The 13,227-nt window shown below is 52.2% G+C and overlaps 1 protein-coding gene across 1 annotated transcript in view; it reads left to right on the top strand.

The window, feature by feature from the left end:
- Nucleotides 1-13,227, top strand: part of FARP2 (FERM, ARH/RhoGEF and pleckstrin domain protein 2) — a 57,234-nt gene that overhangs the window by 37,801 nt on the left and 6,206 nt on the right. The window contains 2 exon segments of the mRNA XM_049772888.1: nucleotides 11,731-12,160; nucleotides 12,457-12,587. Of these exon segments, the coding sequence (XP_049628845.1) occupies nucleotides 11,731-12,160; nucleotides 12,457-12,587 (561 nt within the window).

Below are 13,227 nucleotides of genomic sequence, written 5' to 3'. Positions count from 1 at the left end.
GTGGAACGTCCTCTCCTGCCCCCTTCATGGAGCTGGTTTCTACCTCAGAGCCAGACCCACCAGTGGGCTTGAGGGCCAGGACACTCCTGCTTTATGGCCACAGCCATCAGCACAAATGGACCACCGTCGACGGCCACAAATGCCAATGCCTTCGGGTAGCTGTGGATCTCTAGCCAGCTGGTCTGTGGTGGACACTCTGACCAACCCTGCATGGATCTATTCGAGGTTGGAGGGTGAACAGAAGGGCTGGGCCAGCTTGGAACATTCCTGAGGACCAGCTTCCACACATCTGCCCTGGTCCAGGCTTCAGATCTATTTTGCCTGTCTATCAACCGTCCATCTATCTGTCCCCAGGTTGCGCCGCATGCTTCTTTCAGTCATTCTTTCCAGGTGTTTTTTCAGGAACTTGAACCCACTGCTCGGTGGGTTTCTGAGTCTTGGGGTGTGTTTTCTGAGCTTCGTATCTCTTGAAAGTGTCTTTTCTCCTGTTAGTAAGCCACAGCCTGTTCTGAGTGACCATCTGTCTCTGAAGCCTCCTGAGCCGACCATGGTCCTGGGGTCCTGGGGTCCACTCGGGATCACAGACTACACTGGCGTGTGGGCTGTGAGGGTTACTGACAAACCACTTAGGTTTGGGGCGAGGAAGTGGCCCCTTGCCCAGCTTGGCCGCCATATGTGGCTGCATCTCCCAGAGCTCAGGGCCTGGCCTTGGGCCTTGGCTTGCAGTCTGTACAGGGATGGCAGTCAGGGCTATGGGAGGTGAAAAGAGCCCCATGTCCGCTCCAGCCCCAACTGCCCAGTGTGTGCAAGGATTCTTCTTTGACCCTGTTCTCTCTGGGAATAGTGTATTATGGCTGTTGATTCAGAAAGGTGTTTTAATGGATAAAAATAGGAGCCCCTTTCACCCCAAATTTGGCATTAAGACCCTAAACCAGCTTCACCTACCTGTTGTGTTGCTGCAGTATTTTCTTGGGATCCCCGACATGCACCGGGGTCCACCCCTTCAGACATAGTCTTTTCACTCGCAAGTCAGGGAGTTTGTTACTCTGGCCTCAAGTGCCTTCAGGTGCCAGTGACACTTTTGCATGGGAGGCAGAAGCTGAGATGACTCCTGGCCCACAGGCCTTGCCAGCTTCTGTGTTGGAGGCTGAACAACCCTGTTGAGTCTAACCCTTCCCCCAGGCCAGCTGGATGGGAGGCACTGACCAGCCCCATGTTGGGAGAAGGGCCTACCAGAGTCTCCTTCAGCTTCTCTGTGGAGTCTCCCCAACCGGTGCTAACGAACCCAAGTCACACCAGTCCTGGTGGGTCAACCCCCTGGTGCCTGGTGCTCTGTGGGCTCTCCAGCCTTGCCAAGAGCCTTCCATCTGTCTGCACAGTGTCTGTCAGGCTGAACTCACAGCTGCTCCCAGCGGGGGGTCCTGAGAAACAGGCATGATGTGGGAGCACCACTCTGCAGGGTCCAGCACAGCCACTGTTTGTGCCAGCCCAGATGCAACTGCCAGCCCTAGGGCTCTGCTTGCTGGAAGGTAACTGTGGAGGAAGAAAGCCCTCAAGTGTACTGGCTGAGAGACACTCGGGTTGGAGTGAGGAAAGCAGGCCCGGCACTGGCACCTTTCACCCCAGGGGCCCTAGTACTGACTTGTGGCCTCTCCCTGCTTGCTGGTTCAGACCACTGTTACACTCTTTGGGGGCCCCTCACTGAGGCTGGCGGACTCTCTGCAGGGACCTTCTTAGTGCATAGATTAGAACCTATTCCTCTGAGCACCCTCAGTAGGTATCTTCAACTGTGCTTGAGCAGGGCCTTTGGTATGAGCACACAGCATGTGCCCTTATACCCATTGTGCAATATTGTGTGCTTACAGGGCCCTGAACCTGTTTTTATCATGCATCTCTGGTCCATGGCCCCTGCCCATCATGTATGATCACATGCAACATGACCCATATGTATCATGTATGCTCACATGGTGCATGCCCTCACACCTATCTACATGTATAATCACATGGTAATGCCCTCATGCCTACCTGTCATGATCACATGCAGTCTGACCTATGTGCCTATCATGCATGATTATATAGTAATGGTACATGCCCTCATGACTAGCTACCATGCATGATACATGGCACTTGTGCCTTCCCTGTCACATATGTTAATATACTGCGTGCCATGTGTCCCATGTATGATCACATGGTACACACCCTATGCCTATCTTGTATGATCACATAACACCTGTCCCTATCTTATGTATAATCACACACATGATTTCTGCATCTGCCTTGATCATGTATGATTAGATGACCTGTGCACCTCACCTATCTGTCATGCAACATAATCACAGTACACCCCTGCATCTGTCATGTATTGCCATCACTACATGGCCCCCACCCCTTTCTCTACTATGGGTAGGATATGGTACTTGGCCCCTGCACATGTCTCTCATGTATGAGCACACTACATGGCCCTGAATTTATTATGTATGATTTTACACTACATGCCCATGTACCTAATTCTAGCATGTATGCTCACACTACGTGGCCCCACACCCATCTCTGCCATGTATGATCACATGGTACATGACCCCATACCTGTCGTGTAATATGCTCACATGACCCCTGCACCTGTCCTTATCATGCATTATCACACAGTACATTTCCCCCCACCTGTCATGTAATATCATGGTACATGTTCCCTATACACATCATGTAACATCACACAATACATGGCCCTATGTCTGTCATGTGGCTATGTGACACTTTGATGCCAGTTCCTGTGCCTCAAGATTTGCTAGTTCCTCTTACCTTCTGAAACACTACCAAGAGCTGATTCTTGAACAGATTCTTCATGGAGAAAAGGGTCACCATTTTGGTTGCAGTTGGAGTTGAGAATCTGAGTTTCTGTGCTTATGGCCATGGCCCCTTGGTCTGCCTGGCTTTGGCCCGGGGCAAGTGCTATCTGCCACTGTCCACCCCTCTCCTGGACTGGCCTGTTCCTGTGTTGTCCTGGCCTCTCGGCATGAGGATTTGTCCTAGGATGTAGGGGGAGGCTGGGTTTCTGACCTCCAGGCCGGCCTGTTTGGAGAAATATTTCTGGTGCCTTGTTTGGTAAACTTTTTTTTTTTTTTTTTTTTGGTTTTTGGGCCACACCCAGTGATGCTCAGGGGTTACTCCTGGCTGTCTGCTCAGAAATAGCTCCTGGGGCCCGGAGAGATAGCACAGCAGCATTTTTGCCTTGCAAGCAGCCGATCCAGGACCAAAGGTGGTTGGTTCGAATCCCGTGTCCCATATGGTCCCCCGTGCCTGCCAGGAGCTATTTCTGAGCAGACAGCCAGGAGTAACCCCTGAGCACCTCCGGGTGTGACCCAAAAACTAAAAAAAAAAAAAAATTAGCTCCTGGCAGGCACGGGGGACCATATGGGACACCGGGATTCGAACCAATCACCTTTGGTCCTGGATCGGCTGCTTGCAAGGCATACGCCGCTGTGCTATCTCTCTGGGCCCGGTAAACTTTTTTTTTATTGAAATTGCCATTTATGAATTTTTTTGTTTGTACTAATTCAGAATCTTTAAATTGTTTATTCAATAAAGTAAGAAATTATTTGCTATGATTTTTAAAAAATGGGCTTTTTAGCTTTCTTTCCCTTTTCTTGCTTACTGGTTTGGTTTCTGTAAATCAGAGCATTTCAGATGACTGCGTCTCTGGAACAGATGTACATTCCACATCTTCACCCGCTTCTCTTTTATTTCCTGGGCTCTGAGCCACATCAGGCTTGTCTTAGTGGGGCAGTGGGGTGTTGGGAGGTGTCAGCCTGTGATCTGCCGAGGGCAGTTGGTGGCAGCGGTGGCGGCACGGGTGGGGGAGAGGAGGGTTTGGCCTCCAGGCTTGGATCTGCATGGACACATGCTGATACTTCCTTATCACGTACAAGAGAATGAGAACATGCCTGTCTCTCTCACCTGCCATGGCCCCCTGGAAGCCTGCCCCATCTTCCTGGTAGGAACCCCAGAAGCCTGCCCCATCTTAGCCTGCCGGGACCCCTGGAAATGTGTTGTATTTGTCTTTGCTTTTTTATGGACCTCACCAGCAGTGCCCAGGGGTTACTCCTGGCTCTGCGCTCAGGAATCTCTCCTGGCAGTGCTCAGGGGGCCATATGGGATATCGGAGATCAAACCTGGGTTGGATGGTTTCAAGACAAGCACCCTTTCTGCTGTGCTATCTCCTCTGCCCCTGCCCATTTGCCCCCATCTTAGCTTCCAGGTAAGCCTGAGCACGGCAGCTGCTCAGAGCCTCCCTCCAAAATAAGCCTGACCCTGCAACGCTCAGGACTTACTTCTGGCTTTGTGCTCAGGGGTCCTTCCTGGCAGTGCTCAAGAAGCCTATGAGGTGCCAGGATGGAGCTTGGGTCAAGACTGTGCAAGGAAGTGGTCCCTGCAGTGCTTTCACCTAACCCTGGCTGGCAGACGGTGCAAGGAGCAACCAGGCACACAGCCCCTGCCTGGCAAGTAGATATGAGGGTCAGGCCCAGATGAGGAGGGCTTCTCTGCTGGAGCTGGGCAAGGCACTGAGTGTGAGGATGGGCACAGGAGTAGACTTCGGTGCTGATTTAGGCCACTCCTGTGGTACCAGGGGGTGGGGGCTGCAGGCTGGTGTTTGGGCTCATTCCTGAAGTGCTCCCGCCCAGGCAATACTGGGTTGTTCCTGGGCCTCCTGCATGCAGAACCTGCCCTTCTGTCTGTCTGCCTGCTTAGCTGCCTATCTGTCTGCCTGCCTGTCCTCTTGCCCTCTGTCTCTTTCACTTTCATCCAGCACAGTGGGATCCCAACAAAGGTCAGCCATCATCAGCTGTGCTTACTTTAACTCTCAGGCCTGGGAAACTTGCCTCCATTGTCCTGAGTTCAGGGGCACCAAATCCGAGCTTCCTGGTCAGAGGAACTGAGTCACCTGCCCACACCACCCGGTATGGGCGCCTGCTGTGACTTAGGACGAGGAAGTGTCATCTGGTTAGCAGCAAGCAAAGGAAAAAAAGGATTTCTCTGCCCCTCAGGGGCAGCCAGGCTCTGTCCTCACCTATGCTAGCCCAGCATTGCCCCATATGGCAGGAGCAAAAAGCCAGGACATGGCAGCTGTTGGGACCCCATCCTGAAATTCCCTCATCCTGACTTCCAGGCCAGTTTGTGGAGGTGAACTCTGACCCATACCTACTCCACCACTGATGTCAGCACGTCAGTCTTTCCCTCCACTACTCTTGAGATAACCTGTATGATGACCTGTGACCTTGACCCCAGGATCCCAAATACACACACACACACACCCTGTAGGCAGGTGGGGCAGGCTATTCATTTGAATTTTATGAAGAGAATTTAAGGCTATATATAAAGTCAAGTGTCAAAAAAAATATATATATATATATATAAAGTCAAGTGTCAACTGTAACTTTTTTTTTTTTTTGGTTTTTGGTTTGGTTTTTGTCACACCTGGTGACACTCAGGGGTTACTCCTGGCTATGTGCTCAGAAATTGCTCCTACGGGCTGGAGAGATAGCATGATAGTAAGGCATTTGCCTTGCATGCAGAAGGATGGTGGTTCAAATCCCGGCATCCCATATGGTTCCCCGAGCTTGCCAGGAGTGATTTCTGAACGTAGAGCCAGGAGTAACCCCTGAGCACTGTCGGGTGTGAGGCCCTCTCAAAAAAAAGAAATTGTTCCTGGCTTGAGGGACCATATGGGACACTGGGGAATCAAACCACAGTCTGTCCTAGGTCAGCCACATGCAAGGCAACCGCTGCGGCACCTCTCCCAGCCCCTTCCTGTAACATTTGATGCCTTCAGATCCCCACTTGCCTCTCACTCTCCACTGGGAACATGTGAGGATAGCCCTAAGTGTAATCCACTCCCGGTGGCATTTCTGAAATTGTGGGTGACATTCAGAAGTAAGCTGCCACTGAGGACTGTGGGGTCTGTGCTCAGGCCTGGGGTTTCCTGGAAAACGAGTGCCTGAGCTCGGCAGGCTCCTGCCGAAGTCTCAACTCACCTCAAGCCTGTCACTGGACAATAGAGCCCTTCCAGATTCTCATTAGCAGCAGAAGGTATAAGTCAGGAATTGAGGCCCCACCCAAACGCAGGGAGCACCTTGGAATGTGAGTGAATATGCAAGGAGCACCCCAGCATGAGCATGGGTGTGTGGGAGTGTGGGACCACTGTCTTCTCATTCTCACTTCCTGGGCCCCACTGATAACTTTCTCTCCGAATATGCCCCTACCCTCAATGGGTCTGGCCTGGAATGTTTGTATAACAGCAGCTAAAGGCGCCTGGACAATTCCCTGGCCTTTGGGGTGAGCTGGTGATCTCGAGAACTGCTTCCTGGGAACTGGCATTTGAGGGGATGCGGCCTTTCCCATGGGGCTGCTGGGGGCTGCACTGCCCACCCTGGCCACCAACTGAAACGGGACCTCTGCAGCCGACTGGGGCGGCCCCTGGCCAGCACACAACCCAAAAGAGAAAGCAGCTTCTCGACCTTTCTAAGGTCTGTTATGTCAAAGGCCTCCCACGATCTCCTAGTACGATTCCCATGGCCCTAGGGGCAGCCTGACCGCACTCAGGGGTGGACCCTACACTCAACCTCACCCTCGAGGAGCCCAGAGCTCATTCCTGGGTGGGGGCTGTTCTGTTGCTGGAAGGTTGTTAGTACGTATCAACCTGCCATAAAAGTGAATCTCAGCAACTGGCTGCTCACAGTCCACATTCTTTGGGTGTCCACTGTCCCTGCCTGGTCCTTTGTGCTCCCGACCTGCCCAGTGGGTTCACATGGGAACTCCTCTTTATTTCTGTCTTTTCTGACTTAGTAGTTTCTTTTTGTTTTGTTTTTTCCAACACCAGTACCCATTTTCCCTCCCAACCTCCCCCCTGCCTGCCTCTGGTATCTTTCAATTTTGCTATTTAATAGTTACTGGTTTCTTCTCTCTCTCTCTCTCTCTCTCTCTCTCTCTCTCTCTCTCTCTCTCTTCCTCTTCTCTCTCCCCTCTCTCTTCCTCACTTCTCTCTCCTCTCTCCCCTCTCTTCCCTCTCTCTCCTCTCTCCACTTTCTCCTCTTTCTTCTCTCTCCTCTCTTTCCTCTCTCCTCTCTCCTCTCTCTCTCCCCCTCCCTCTCTCTCTCACTCCCCTACCTTTTCGAGTTGGGGGCTGGAGAGACAGCACAGCGGTAGAGATTTGCCTTGCATGAGGCCAACACAGAACTGACTATGGTTCGATTCCTGGCATCCCATATGATCCCCTGAGCCTGCCAGGGGCAATTTCTGAACACAGAGCCAAAAGTAATCCCTGAGTGCCGCTGGGTGTGACTCCCCCCCCCAAAAAAAAAGAAAGAATAGAAATAAACCTTGAGGAGCCGGAAAGATAACACAGCAGTAGGGCATTCTGAGTGGAGCCAGGAGTAACCCCTGAGCACTGCAAAAAGAAAAAGAAAAAAGAAACTTTTGAGGGGCTGAAACGATTGTACAACAGGTAGGTTGCTTGCGTTGCACACAGCTAACCCAGATTAGATCCCTGGCACCCAGTATGGCCCCCCAAGCACTGCAAGGACTGATTCATGAGTGCATACCCAGGAATAAACCCTGAGCACAGCAGATGTGGCCAATAAATAAATAAATTTGTTTTTTGTTGTTGTTAATGCTGGGGGCCACACCTGGTGAAATTGAGAGGCCATTCAGCTGCTCCTGGTTCTTTGTTCAGGGTCATTCCCAGTGGTGCTCAGGAACCAGGGGGTGACAAGGGTGGGACCTGCACCAGCGTGCTAAGTTGCTGGGCCCTGTGTGGATTGTCACTTCGTGAAATGGAGTTTTCTTGTGTACAATGATGAATGTCAGCAACAGTGGTGTCTAGAAAAGGAATGTCCTTGTCCCAGGTATCCACGCTGTGGTGGGCTGTGGCAGCAGGCCGAGCCTCTGCTCATTGTCACTTCTGCTTCTGAGAACTTCTGCTAGTGCCAGCCCACCTCCGGGTCCCTGACCTGTCTCCTCACACTGTTCACCTGTTCACTTCCAGGCCTTTCTGTTGACTGTCCTCAGCTGCTCCCTACCCAGAAGAGTCCCCTGAACCTGGCCCACCTAGAACCAGGCCCTTCCATCCTCCTGAGCCCGGGGCTGAGCAGCACAGGTGAAAATGAAACTGACAGCAAGGACGAGGCCAGTCACCAGATAGGCAGGGCAGCGGGGTGGCATTTCCTCTCAGTGGGTAAGAAAGGGTGGGCACAATAGGGTTCAAGAGCAGGGAGAGGCTGAGGAGTCCCCCTACTTAAGCCTCACACTTTGGGGCCTGTGTGTGCTGTGGGAGAGGCTCCATACTTTGTGAGAGCTCAGCCTGTAGCCTGGGGGGCGCCGTGTGAACATGCTGTGTGTGTGGAGAGGAGCACTGGGCAGCAGCACAGCCGACAGGTATAGAAAAGGCAGAAAGGTCCTGAACCCAGGCTCCGGCTCCAGTGGCTGGTCCAACACCCAAGGTCTGCCAGTCCTGGTGCTCAGTGAGGGCAGAGGAAGGCTAGGCCCAGCCCCACTGGGTACTCACAGGGAGCCAGTATGGAGAGACCCTGGCATGGGTCATATTTTTGGTTTATTCTGAAATCGTAATGACCAAATGAACAGAATGGGCAGGGAGAAAAATGCTAGGGAAGCAAGTGCTTGCCACAGACAGGCAGGTGGCTACTCTTTTCCAGAGGATGACTTAGACCCAAGTTCCAGCGCCTTTGTCTCAGGCTGGTGAAGGACTCTCCTCTCTCTCAGGCCTCTGCGTCCTCTCTCCAAGATTGGGAAAGACCCCTTTCCTCTCTCCCCAGCCACCACAGAACTGGGCACTGAGCCGGCTATCTCCAGGGCAGGCCTGCCAATGGCTCTGTCCTGTACTAGACATGGCCTCAACTTACCAGAGCCCCAGGCCGGCCCCAGTGCCCTGTGGTCTGTGTCCCCAAGATAATTTCGCGGGACCCCCTCGATGCTCCACATGTGATGGGGGTGCCTGGTGCCAGCTGGTCACTGGCATTTCCTCTCCTGGCTGTGTCCTCCCATGAGCACCATCTGAGCCTGGTGAAGTCTTGTGGGATGGGCAGGAGTGGAAGCAGGGAGATAGCTCGGGACAGGTCAGGGGCATCTGGTAGAACCCTCGGAAGGGTGGGCAGTGCCAGCTGGCATGACCCCCCACCCTGCTTCCAGTTGGTGATGTCCTTTCCCTCCCACGATGAAGCTGGTTTCCTGAGGACCCCAATTAAGTGAGGTCTCAGGGATAAGAATATTGCTCTGGCCCTATAGAGAAGGGTCCTATGGACACCACCAGACAAGGGCTGGGCCTCAGACAGGTGCAGAATCTCAGGCAGGGGTGGGAGAGCCTGGAGGCCTCTCAGAGGCCAGTGAGAGGAGACAGAGAAAGACTTTGAGAACAAGAGGTCTCTCCTGAGAGGGTTGTGATCTCCCCTCCGCTGCCACCCTGACCTACCTCAGGAGTCACTGTCCCCTTACCTCTGTCCAAGCCTCATCTCACAGCCACTGGGGGTGCCGGAGACTCCAACAGCTCAGCTGGCTGGTACAGTCTGTCCCCTCCACACCATGCCCCAAGAATGAAGAGCCACCAACCTGAGAGGGGTGCCAAGTCACCTGCGTGGGACTGGCTATGCTCCTGGGGCATTGCCTGGAAAAGCTCAGTCTAGCAGAGGAGTAGGAGACAATGCCAGGCTAGGAGGGGGTGAGAGGAGGGGATGGCAGGAGGAGCTGCCAGAATGGGCTGCCAGGAGGGGTTAAGCTGCCAGGTGGGTCTGCCCTCTCACCAACAGATTTTGCCTCTCCATGCCCCAGACACCCACGGGAGACCTGGGCCAGTCTTGGGCATGCCTGCACCCAGAGCCTCCAGGTTGACCTCTATATATCTGCCACCTGCAGCTCAGGGCACAGAGCAGGGCACCCCTAGGACAGCCAGTGTTTGGGAAGCAGCATGTGTCATGAAGTCTTATGACCATACACACTCTGGTCACATATGAACATGTATGTCTACAAATCTGATCATGTGTGCGTTCAATCACACATGAAGATATGTGCCCACACATTCTGATCATATATGAACTGTGTCTACACAATCTGGTCACATATGACCATGTGCATCCACACACTCACATGCCAGGGTTTGTGCGGCCACATCATTGGCAATGCTAAGATGAGAGGTTGGGCATGAAAAGGACACTAGGTGCTTAGGTGCTATCCAGGAACTCGGGGGGATGCATAGGGTGCTGGGCACAGAAAGTAAATGTGAGGAGGTGCCCCAGGCCAACACTCCCACTATCTGCTCCCTACAGAGCATGGCCTAAGAAGCCCTTTCCATCGCCAAGGAGATTCTTGCTACAGAATGAACATACCTGAAGGACTTGGAAGTACTCACCGTGGTATGGAAGCCACTTATGCTTTGCTTTCTTCACCTGTCTTTGACCTGAGCCAGAAGCTCCCTCTTAAGAAACATCATTGTTATTAATTATTATTATTATTGATTTTGGAGCACACCCAGAGATGCTCAAGGGTTACTCCTAGTAGTGCTTGGGGGACCCTGTGGGATGCTGGAGATTAAACCTAGGTCAGCTGTATATAAGACAAATGCCCTCCCTGCTGTGTTATATAGCTCCAGCTCCTGAGAAACTGCTCTTTTTTTTTGGGGGGGGGGTCACACCTGGCCACGCTCAGGGGTTACTCCTGGCTCTACACTCAGAAATCGCTCCTGGCAGTCTCAGGGGACCATATGAGATCCCGGGATTCAAACCTTTTGCCTTACCTCCATGCTATCTCTCCTGTCCCGATAGACTGCTCTTAATGTCACAAGACACCCATGGAAATATGCCATAAAATAAAGATAGTGGTCTTTAAGCATGTCTAGGTCCAAAGTAGTCTGATTTCTGATTCCTGGTGAGACTGAAAATGAGCCCCTTGAAGCTATTCAGTAGGAATCACTCTTAGATTGTGGCGAGGGATGTTCAACCCCTAGGAAAGGAACACTGTTGTAATCTGTTTCTTCCTGTGGGCAATAGTCGGGTCTCTGCTCTGAGCCAGGTTCAGTCTTAAGCACTATGGCACAAAAACATAAAAAAAAAAAAAAGGTTTATTCACCTCTGATGGACATTTCTTCTGTGGGCATTCTCCTCAGTGGCAATATTCTCTTCAGATACACAATTCCCTCAGTAAAAAACATTTCCTCTTTACCTCTTCATGTGAATCCTCTGAGGACAGAGTCTGACTGTCCTTCAAGTAGGCCAGAGTCCTTCTCAGAGAGACATTTTCCTCCCAGCAGAGAAGCTGTAATGTGGACATTTCTTTCACAAGGGCTTCTTGGATGTCCAACCCATAGGGCAGATTTCCACTCAGATGGGCATATTCCCTGGGACTGAGTTTTCCTCAGCTGTCTATTTCCTCAGGACACAAGATCCCTGAAAGGGATTTTTCTTAGGATTAAGATTCCCTCTGATGAACATTTTCATCAAGGTAACTTTAGAGGGAGCCAGAATGATAGCACTGCGTGGTCAAGTGTTTGCCTTGCATGCAGCCGACCGGGTTCAACCCCCAGCATCTCATATGGTTCTCCCGCACACCCCCTAAGACTGCTAGGAGCAATTTCTGAGGGCAGAGCCAGGAATAACCCCTGAGCGCCTCCAGGTGTGGCCCCAAAAAAACAAAACAAAGATAACATCAGATCACTTGGGGCTGGGGCTATAGCTCAGTGGTGGATTTGCCTTGCAGGAAGTCAAGCTGGGTTCCATCCCCAGAACCCTACAAGGTCCCCCAGCCCTGCTGAAAGTGATACCTGAGCCACTCGGAGACAAGATGCCTCTGCCAATGGGGCTCCCAGCTGTCCATACCCAGAGTCCAGTCTGGTACAGGGCGCCACTTACATCTCATCTCCCACAGGGCTTCAGCAGCCACTTCCAGGAGAATGACAAGGTGTTGGCCGAGCTGCAAAGGGCCAGGAGGCACACCAAGAAGCTGGAGGCCGTGTGCAGAGACTTCGAGCTCCAGAGAGTCTGCTACTTGCCACTCAGCACCTTCCTGCTGAAGCCCCTCCAGCGGCTGGTGCAGTACTGCCTGCTGCTGAGCCGATTCTGTGAGAACTTCCCTCCAGAGCACTGTGACTCGGCCAACTGCCATGGTGAGGGGCTCACAACTGGGGTCCCACCAAGGTCCCACAGTGGGTGGGGTAGGTGCAGTCTTCCCTGTGAGGGGGATGTGAGCCTGTGGCTCCCAAACAAAACAAAAAAAATATTAATGTTAGTGCCTAGCCAGGGGTAGGATTCAGTGGTCAGGCACCGGCTCTCATAGCTCAATGCCTGGCACTGCAGCGATGCAGGGATGACTGTTTTTGCTGCACAGTGGTGAAGGACGCAGTGAGGCTGGTGCTGCCCCAGGCCTGCTTTTCTGGCACCAAGACAGGGTCTTTCCGAACAGCTGCCCTTGTGGCTATCACGGACATGACCCCCAGTCTCGAGCCAAGCCTCGACTGTCTAGAGAACCTTCAGGTGCTGACAGAGCTGCAGCGGGACCTGGTCAGTGTCCAAGACCTTGTCAGCCTAGGCAGGGTGAGCTGTCGGAGAAATTTCCTGGGCTGCTCACTTAGCAGCTATATGTGTGTGTGTGTGTGTGTGTGTGTGTGTGTGTGTGTGTGTGTGTGTTTTGTTTCTTTTTTTAGGGGGTCTACACTCATGGTTTGGGGTCCATACGGAACAGGACTGGCGTATTGTTGTGTGTCACTCCTGGTGGTGCTCAGGGGATTGTGCTCTGCAGGGGATGGAATCTGGGTCACTCACATACAAATCAGATTTTCTAGTCTGTTGGAACTGTCTCCTGGGCCCTTGTTTCCTTTTTGAGGGGGGAGGAGAGGTTGGGTCACACCTGGCTCTGTGCTCAGAAATCACTCCTGGCAGGCTTGGAGGATCATATGGGATGACAGGAATTGAACTGAAGTCTGTCCACGTGCATGGCAAATACTCTACCCACTGTGCTATTGCTCCAGCCCCTCTGGCTTTTATTTCTATTCTTATTTTTCATTATAAAAATTGCTTTTACAATATTGCAAACCACAGTGTCTATTAGGAATAAAAAGTGATTCAATTAAAAATCTTACTTAAAAATTGTTTTTTGGGGCCGGGAAGGTGGCGCTAGAGGTAAGGTGTCTGCCTTACAAGCGCTAGCCAAGGAACGGACCTCGGTTCGATCCCC

The sequence above is a fragment of the Suncus etruscus genome, chromosome 5, assembly GCF_024139225.1.
Source record: "Suncus etruscus isolate mSunEtr1 chromosome 5, mSunEtr1.pri.cur, whole genome shotgun sequence".
Classification (NCBI taxonomy): domain Eukaryota; kingdom Metazoa; phylum Chordata; class Mammalia; order Eulipotyphla; family Soricidae; genus Suncus; species Suncus etruscus.
Note: the sequence above shows the minus strand (reverse complement) of the source record. Positions and strands in the feature narration are given on the sequence as shown.